Source organism: Pygoscelis adeliae, unplaced genomic scaffold (assembly GCF_000699105.1).
Source record: "Pygoscelis adeliae isolate BGI_AS28 unplaced genomic scaffold, ASM69910v1 Scaffold36, whole genome shotgun sequence".
Classification (NCBI taxonomy): domain Eukaryota; kingdom Metazoa; phylum Chordata; class Aves; order Sphenisciformes; family Spheniscidae; genus Pygoscelis; species Pygoscelis adeliae.
In genome coordinates, this window is record NW_008824934.1 from 5,411,559 (window position 1) to 5,421,328 (window position 9,770).

At 40.6% G+C, this 9,770-nt stretch overlaps 1 protein-coding gene across 1 annotated transcript in view; it reads left to right on the top strand.

Moving 5' to 3' along the window:
• The window catches only part of CAPZB (capping protein (actin filament) muscle Z-line, beta), a 46,039-nt gene that overhangs the window by 2,955 nt on the left and 33,314 nt on the right, over positions 1–9,770 (top strand). Inside the window, exon 3 of the mRNA XM_009325309.1 lies at positions 8,939–9,060. Within this exon, the coding sequence (XP_009323584.1) occupies positions 8,939–9,060 (122 nt within the window). The remainder of the gene's footprint in view (positions 1–8,938; positions 9,061–9,770) is intronic.

Sequence of the window (9,770 nt, forward strand, 5' to 3'; positions counted from 1 at the left end):
AACCGCACTAAGTTCCCTCCCTGAGGTCCCTCTTACTCTCTCAAAGCCATGCTCTGCTGCTGCTTTTTAATAAAAGAGCATCTTGGTGCCAATATGAGTGTATGGAATATGTTCAAGGCTGTACGTTACTGCCCCCAAGTGTTGGGCTGACAAGGGAAGGGTCCAAACTTGACCATCAAGTAAAAGGGTGGGTGGAAGAAGAGAATTTTTGGGTCACTGGCCCTCATCAGACCAGACACTTTTCATTAATTAGCAAAACAGTTTGTGGTTTGCCCTTTTACCACATCTGTTGTTGCATTTTTCAGACTGCCGAGTCTTCAATTAGAGTTCATTAGCGACCTTGTCAATCATAGGACTCCAGAAGTCCTGCCTGAAAGAAGCTGTGCGTGGTGCTGGTAATGTGCCTTGGCATGGAATGCTCTGGTTGGAATTCATTTGGTCATTATTTGTAAATAGACTACTCGGAGGCTGTCAAAATGTACAAGAGGACTTATAAATCTCTACAAAAAGAGTTTAGTGTGGACACATACCTTTTTAAGGACAACTAATTTAAATTAGAATAATTTTCCACGTAGCTCCTCTGGAAACTGGGGTAACTGAAGCCTTGGAGCATCTACCTGTCAGCCAAGTCCGAACTGTAAAGCAGTTCCCACAAGAGGAGTGCTAAAGGTGATTGCACTGCTCTTACATGGAGTTGTCATGAGGATATGCCAAGTGATAGCACTTGTAACATTAATACAGATTTTAACTGTGTAGCGTAAATACTGTCTCACCTCCTTATCACCTCACATTGACCAGAAGTTGCAGCTGTTGATATACTGTGCTTCTCATCGAAGTCCATTGTGATCACATCTGTTCTCATCACTTGCTGAAAGGAGAATATTAAGGATATTTTCTGGATGGAAATGCTTCTTGTATCAGTTAAGAGTGAGATCTTGTTTTGGCTCATGGAAATCGCAGCGTGGCATGAAGTAAGGAACCTGGTAGAGCTCACTCCTGAGTGGCTGAACGGTTTATCCTGAAAGATCAGAACAATCTGAGAGAATTGTCTTTCTGCTTCCTTTCTCTTAAGACAAGTTTTACAGTAAGTCAGTCCCCATGTGCTTTAGCTGTGTTCTTTCCAAGAGAAACCCCGAAGAAGGCATCAGCGTTCAGGTATGCTGTAGATCTCTTCCCAGGACACCTTGGAAGCACACATAACAGGGCAGGTGAGTGATAGCTGGGGTCACAGCCTCCAGAATCCTTTTGGTTTGGTTTTTTTTTTTTTTGCAAGACAGCTTCACCGACGTGTCTTACAGGGGTGCATCTCTGGGAAAGGTGGAAGATGGAAGTTGGATTTATTGTGCTCATGGGCCATGTGCAGCAAATAAGGCATCTGTGACAGGATTGTCTTGATGGCTTTGACTTGAGTATGGAAGTTGATGTGCTCTCAATCTTGGTAAAAGTTAAGCAGGTTCCTTCTGCAAGTACGAATTTCCTGTTGAGTGTTTAATTTGGATGTTTGCCTGTGTGTATATAATATAAATTAGATGAAAAATCCAGCTGACTCAGAAAAATCAGACAGCTGGCATAAAGTGGGGATGGAGAATCATCCTTACAAAACTGGATCACAAAATGGACAAGCAGACTCGCCAGGAGAGTGGGGTTTGCTCACAGCCACAACTTTCTTCCTCTCTTTTCCCAGTAAGACTGATATTCAAATTTTCATTCCCAAAAATGAAAGCTTTCTTGAAGTACAGAATCAAGTTATGCTGCCATGGAAGAATTAAAGCTAGGGTTCTTTATAGATATAGCAGTCAGTAACTTCACTGGATTATTTTTCAAGGCTCTGTTTGCAATTAAAGATCTGGGAGGTCATCATCTTTGCTTTCTCATCGCAGGAGAATGCTTTAGTATTTTTAGTAGAATGTGTTACTTTTTAGAAAGTCCCAGAGTGATGAATTTAAAAATGTATAAACTTAAGATTTTGAAATATTTGAACAGTATTCAGGACCCTGCTTCATGTAGCTAGCGTGCCTCCAGGCAAGTCTCAAATCTGCTTGCACGCCTTTAGTAACTGAAGATATATGAAGCTAGAGAATTTATCCCCAGGAAAACTGCATTGCTTGAGCTGCACAGACCATAAAGAACATGAGAATGTGACTGGAGCTTTTTGTATTTTGAGTCCAAGAGCCTAAGCAGTATGCAGAATCGAGGAGAAAGATAAAATAATTGAATGCAGATGGCCAGCTGAACATCTAGTGAGGGTGGAAGATGTTTTAAAAAAAATAATAATAATCAGACCCAGTGAAAACTTAAAGAAAAGAATGGAAGCAGAAGTGCATTGACAGCCTCGTGGTCTCAAAGCTGAGTTTCTGACCTGCTGTTCTTCCTGGACTTGTTGACTCGTGCGATAGGCTCTAAGCCACCAGCAGCCAGACGGGTTTCTAATGCGAGGATTATTGACTGAAGAAAGGGGCTCTGGCTCTCTGAATAAATTTATGGTTGTTGAGAGCCAGTTTTCCATTTGTTGAGTGGCTGTAAGCAGGAGCTTTTCCAGTTAGAAAAGATTACCTCTGGATATCTTGATGGTAATTGGAGATAGCAATTAATATATGTGAATTGTTAATGTGATGCTTGGCTTAGAGCTAGCAACTCCACTTACTTGCTTGAGATTGTAAAAGTGAATTTCACTTCTGGCTTCATATTCACTTACTCTTTTTAAGCCTAAACTGAGCCTTTTTTTTTTTTTTCTTCCAGGCTCCTGCCACTGCACTGCTGGTGTTAGAGATCCTTAAAATGTCTGTTTAAATATCTTTCTAAAGGAGTGTGTGTGGGGGAGATCACTTGATGAGCTTGAATTCTAATTAGAAACCTATCTAACCTCTTTTAAAGATGGGTGGGGAAAGCTAGGATATAGAAACATCGCCGGAGAGAGTATGCCTCTGCATATCCCTTAATTGTTGCTGGATATCTCCAACACCAGCTGGACTCTTGACACAAGTAGTCAAGACTTCCCAAGATATTGATACGCTGTGATGGCTCATGGGACTTGTGACTGGTAATGAGATACAGAAGCCTTCACCTGCAGGTCACTAGTCAAAGTCTAGGGCAGTCTAGCTGTGCCTGCCAGATGGCTAGCTTTTGTTTCTCAGTAAGCTACAGAATAGTGAATCTAGCAAAGGCCCTATTTTATCCAGCAAATCACAGGAAGAATGCCAAGGATCCCGTTTTATGAACGGTAGTCACCTTTCAGAGTTTTTTAAATGCAGTTCCTCGAGCTGAATTGAAAAATTCTGTAATGAATGTAACATTTCTGTTATGACATCGCTAACTAGATCTTGGATCTGCAATCTTGTTAACGTTTGCCTTTTTCCAGAAAAGCTGATTGGTTTCAATTTTGTTGTTTTTGCTAATTCTTGCAGTGCTGGAATTCAGTGCAAATACTTGAATAAAGCTGAGCTGTTTCCAATATCAATTACATCTGGTCTTGAACACAAAAGTCCATTTAAGTGTCATTTAATAAACAAAGCTTGAAGAATGTGTGGCCCTTGGACATCTGATGGATCAAATTAAGGTTTAGCAATGTGTGGATTTGTGGGAGTGACTTTGCTAGTGGTTTTAGGCCCAAGATGAGTGGAGCCAGGCTTCCTTCTTGAGTTTCCACAACATCCGTTAGGCCGTGTCTGTGTTCTGCAGGGACAGGAAATTCTGAGGCTGTGGAATGACTCAGAAAAATTATAATAATATTTTATTAGATGCTGGCCCAGAGGGGAGGAATCTGGGCTGAAGGGGGGTCGTGTGCCAAAATGGTTATTTTGCAAGAGTGCCGGGTAACTCGCATGGGCTCTTCTCATTCCAACAATTTTGCCAAGTGACGCAGGCAGTGGTTTTGTCCACTTCTGTAATGATGTAAGTTGTCTTAAGAGTTCACATGCAATTAAAATACTCGCTTTCCTGTTTGGATGTGGCTTTTAATCAAAAACTGCTCTAGTCACACGTGTATTCAGATACCTGCATGTTATAGACACAAATTCAAAAGACAAATGGATCTGAATGCTGCCTTTGCTAATCTTTCGAAGCTCGCTTCGTCTTCCTTCTGGTTCTTTAAGGAAAAAATGTTTCACCTTTAATTTTGCTGCATTTAGCATAGTTTTCCAGTGTGTAGGGTTCCTGTGGAGGTCAGTACCTGCTGACCTCTGAATAAACATGGAAAAAGACTATTTTCAAGCACAGAACCTTACACTAACAATATTGCTGTTTCAATTGTAAACATGATTCATTTCAGTCAATGCTGTAGAAGAAAATAACCACTGTAGTGTACTCAAGTTGTAAGCCAAAATATTAACTGGCCTGAATATGTAAGGCGCAGAACTTGATGCAGTTCAGCCAGAATGATCAAAGCAAGGATGGAGAGTGCATGTAAGACATGAAGAGCTGAGGTACTTTTCTTATTTCCTCCAACCCTTTTTTAGATGCTTGTTTAATGATATTTAAAAAAATAATTCAGAAACAATTGTTTAGTTGATAATAAGTTCCTTTACCAGCAAGTGAGTAAAGAAGGAATGATTATTAGGTTATGTCCAAAAAGTGTACGGTTTCGACTTTGGCACAAGTGATTATTTGTCTTGATAGCAGAGCGGTTGACTTAATTAAAACACTGTCCACATACCTGGCTTGCTCTGATGGAGAATACTGTTACACAGGACAAGAGAATCCTTGTTCAACATGCAGGAGAGTATGCGTAACTCACTTTTCATTCAGTTTTTCTTTCCTCTGTACTACACGTTCATTGTGTATCTCCTTGGAAAAAAAGATCCCACAAACACAGTGCCCTGTCGCATGGTATGTGCTTCTGAATGATGCTGCTGTTCAGTTCCAGGCTGAGCAGCTGAGTCTGGACCCCCTGAGACGGCTCTTTTTTTTCTTTTCTAATTTACATTGAGGGTGGTCTCGCTCCATGACTATACGTACAACCACCATAATAGATGATTGAGTGCTTATTTGTGGAAACATGGGTGCATTAGGGTACGCTGTGGACCAAATTAAATTAATGATGGCCTTTAGCTAAAGATACAAGGTTAAGATTGTATTCTACGCTTGACCTTCCACTGCTTAGAGTGGGAAAAACTTGTATCAAAATAAAGATGGGAGCCCAGTCTTTGCTTATAAAACAATACTCATAGCTTCAATGTTTTCATCGCAGTGACACTTATTTATAGTGCAGTGATGAATTGAACAAAATCACTGCTTTGGCATTTCAGTATTTGGCCTGGGGGAGTGGGTTAATTCTTGCATTTCTAAATTTAAGTCAAAGTTCTCTATATAATGACTGTTGGAGACATGCACTCGGGCACCTAAGTGCGTTTTGGCTTTTCAGTTGACATAGAACAAGCTAGTAAGAAAAGTTAACAATGCAAATCCACTGTTTCAGACTGAAAACTCAGAGGATCAGGTGGTCTTCTAAGCAGAGTTGTCTTTGCTGGGATCAGAAGATTTGGATGTTTTCTTGCTAAATATAAACTGAATTCTGCGAGAGTTTGAATGTGCACAAAAGTAATTTAAATGCTTTAGGAAGGTTCAATACTTGACATGGAGAAGAATTTAAGGAAAGGTATGTGCATAGTGTAAAATAATTGCTCAGGTCTTACGTTGCAGCAGCTAGCTTAGCCTGGCTGTGCCAGACACCATTGCACATTCTGCAACGCAAAGGACCTAAATTCAGAAGGAATCAAATAGTCTCATGAACATGTAGCTAAGTGTTTAAAGCTGCAAATTACCTTGTTCAAATTACTGCATTTGCCTTCTAAGCAGCTTTGTAACGTAGAAGAGGAAGACCAGTATGTATAAACCTTGTAAATTCATTCTTAGAAAGGAAGTACAGCAGCTGTTGAAAGTTGATGTAATAAATGATACAGAAATGATTCTCTTGGGGTAACTGTGCCACAATTGGATGTTTTTCCGATAATTAGAATTACATGAGTAGTTCCATCAGCTGGAATATCTCTGTTCTTTTTATAAACACTGTTGAAAATTTCTAATACTTCCAAAGTAGATGAGTGGGTTTTCTTCCCTGTTTTATTCTGAAAGGAGAAAGAGAAAATAATATATTGCCTGAAGTCCTGTAGAGTGTCTGTAGCAGAGAGACAACAGGTATATAGTATGCTATTACAATAGAGTATTATAATATAATATAGCATGTTCCAGTAAGTATATGATAGAATGCATTCACTGTTACGGCTGTAAGACTAGCCGCAGCTCTTAGAAATTGGAAAAGTGATCCTGCTCATGAATATCTGTGTTACCAAATCATCCAGGGATAAGTTTAGTTCACCATTACTATGTGGAAATTAAATAGATTGCATCTTAAAAACAATGTGTTAAGCGTTCCTTCTAGTCAATAGGAGATTGTGCTTTCCACTGAGCAGTACAGAAACACCATACTAGGCATGTGCTATTTTTAAAAGAAAGTTAAATTTAAAAGTTATTTGTGTGGCTTTTTCTAAGGGTCTTAATTTCAGATGGTTATTAGGAGCTTTTCTGCAGGGGAATTGACTCTCTCTTGAGTTTGGGATTTCTTTTGAAAATGCTTTGTATGTATATTGGAGTTTAAAGAATTGTACAGCAAGACCTCTTGTGCTCTCTTACCGCATGTGTAACATAGGGCTTTTCCCAAAGAAATTCAATAGAAACAGAGTCTGGGAAAAACGCCACTTTTCTCCAAATTGTGTTTTCATCACTATAACTCATTCTAAATGCACGTCAGAGTGAGTCGTCCATTCCTAGACGCTTATCTCTGCTGATGGGCAGCGGGCCAAGGAGCAGCCGAGAAGAAGGAATATATTCAGCTGGTCACTCTTAGGAACAACACGGAGCATAGCTCTTAATGATGAGGTGCGTTGGGTCTTGTTGCGTGTGCATCCGAAATTGAAGCAGTCATCTCAAGTTGCTCTCCGCCTGAAGAGTCAGCCTAAAATTAATAGCTAATGGAGAAGCGAAGGAAGAGACAAAGTGGAACCAGATGGGCTCATGAACACAGATACATCATTTCACTTAACTTGGGCCACGACACTGCTGATTTGTATCAGCTCCGTGGAGTATTAGGGTTGTCTGTTTTCCGAAAAAGTAAAGATTTTCCTAAAAACTGCTTGCTTCCTGTCCACTTCTATTTACTCAGTGACTGCAGAATGGTTTTGAGGTTGCTTCAGCCAGGTCTCTGAGTATCAAATGATGAACGCCAATGAGAAGCATCTAGCTTTATACGAATACTTAACTGTCCTGCTCTTTAATCTAGGCTCTTCACTTGTTACCACATCACAGTGTATATAGACTGAAGTAAAAAACCTCAAACTAATGTTTCAGCTTTTTCAGCACTGTCGGTAACTTTACCAACCATGTCTTGGTTTTCCTCTTATTTTTTTGTGTTGCGTCTCTTGCTAGCCACATCTTGTTTTGTCCTTCGGCCTTTCTGGGTTTTTTGGTCTCTTGCGGTCACGTTGTTTTATATTTGTCCCTGCTTACTTCGACTTAATATCCTCTGTATGTTACTGCCTTGTACTTGGGATTAGGAGCGTTTTTGTTTTGGGCAGTTTGATCTCTTATGTCGCATCTAGTGCATTAAAATAGTTTGCGCTTATGCTTTCGGGAGCTGTTGTGCCCCTAATTTGTTTTTTTTCTCCTCTGGGTTTCTTTCCTTTGAAATCATACCAACCAGTTGACTGAATCAATGGCTTGAAGATAAGAAAGCACACTTCCATATTTTCCTTATTTCTTTCTCCCTTTTTCATTTCTTATGAGTTGTGAATTCATCACTTCATGATTAATTTTACCCTGCATGGCCTTTTTGCCTTCACGTTCTCAATCAGGTTTTCATCTCTATAATGTAGAAGAGACTCCACATTGGTTATTTATTTTATCTTCCGTTGTCACCATTGTATTCAAGAGCTTACTAGTTGTCCTATATCCTGTTGCATTCCCAACTTTCTGTTGGGAAAGGGTGTTTTACTTAGTCCCTTTCCCTTAGGGGTGAAATCTGGAATGCTTTTCCCAAGGGAAACACGCAATACACCAATTGTTTAATAGCTCCAGGAACGATTTGTTGAGCGTCCCTCAGGTGGCTTGGGGCATACTGCTGCACATGCCCTAAAGTATCTACGGGGGAGATGAAGTTCCTAGAGGAAGCTGCTAGCGTGGCCAAAGCCTGCAGTATAGGAATATTGATATTGATAACGGGGCTGCTGTCAGCCCCAGAACAAGAGGCCATGGGATGGAATTTGCTTGATTTGCTTGTGCTTGCATCCGCGCTAGCTTCAGGCTGCAAAACGTCATCTCATCTCTGTGCAGTACATCAAAGCCTCTTTGCCACGTTAAAAGCAGATCTCGTAGTCTTTCTCCACATGAAGTGCAGGGAGACAGCTGGGATTATGAATCCATTAAAAGCTACCTGTGTAGGAGATGTATTTGATTTTATGTGTGCATGCACACAGACACATGTGTATTTTTATTAGCCAACATGGTAATGTTTGGCCAGCTGCCTGGAAACTATTCTAAACTCTACCCAGAGTGGGAGCTTGTGAAAAATACTCTCTAGCGTATGGATGGCGTATTCTTTTAGCAGCTCCCTCGTTTCCACTCCATTATAAATATTTACCTTTATCCATCAGTCCTCGACAATCACTTTACTGGCCGTCTTTGGCAAGAAGTTAACATCGAGAATGTATGTATTTAAGTGTACTGGACCACACTAGTGGTTAGGTAATTAAATCTGAAATTATTGGAGGTGGGAACATAGGATTGTGTTGTAACTAACTGCAGCTTGCTTTTTTTTTTTAAAGGGTTTCTGGCTTTGGGACAGATGTGGGCTATTAATAACAAAATCTGTTCTTAGGGATGCCAGTCTCTCTTAACCTTAATGTGTTGCCCTCTCTTCCCTCCCTGTTGTTTTTCTCCAAACCATCAGGTCCCAAGCCTCTGTGAAGATCTCCTCTCCTCTGTTGATCAGCCCTTGAAGATTGCACGAGATAAGGTGGTAGGAAAAGACTATCTATTGTGTGACTACAACAGAGATGGAGACTCATATAGGTGAGTTCATATCCAAAGCAAGGAGTAACTTGTTTACTTTGTAAATGAGAGCTACGTACAAGTATTGCAGTCCCTTCTGCCTCTTATTTATAGCCAAAAAAAGAAATTTAATGATACTAAACTCTTCTTGGTGATGAAGCTGGGACTGTTTCAAATCCTTTTCTCTTTAGTAAGACATTGACTATGGAAGTTGTTCTTAGTATTTTCATAACGTGAGAGGGCATAAACATCTTCATCTCCAGACCACTGTAGAGTGCTTCAGTTTCAAATAACGTGGTTGTATGGCTGCTAATCTGATGACCTTTGCAAGGCAGGTCCCTGTGGTGGGTTGACTTTGGCTGGATGTCAGGTGCCCACTAAAGCCGCTCTATCACTCCCCCTCCTCGGCAGGACAGGGGAGAGAAAATATAACAAAAGGCTCGTGGGTCGAGATAAGGACAGGGAGAGATCACTCAGCAATCACTGTCACGGGCAAAACAGAGTCGACTTGGGGAAAATGAATTTAATTTACTACCAATCAAATTGGAGTAGGATAATGAGAAATACAAACTAAATCTTAGAAACACCTTCCCCCCACCCCTCCCTTCTTCCTGGGCTCAACTTTACTCATGATTTTCTCTACCTCCTCCTGCCCAGCAGCACAGGGGGACGGGGAATGGGGGTTGCATCAGTTCATCACAAGTTGTCTCTGCTGCTCCTTCCTCCTCAGG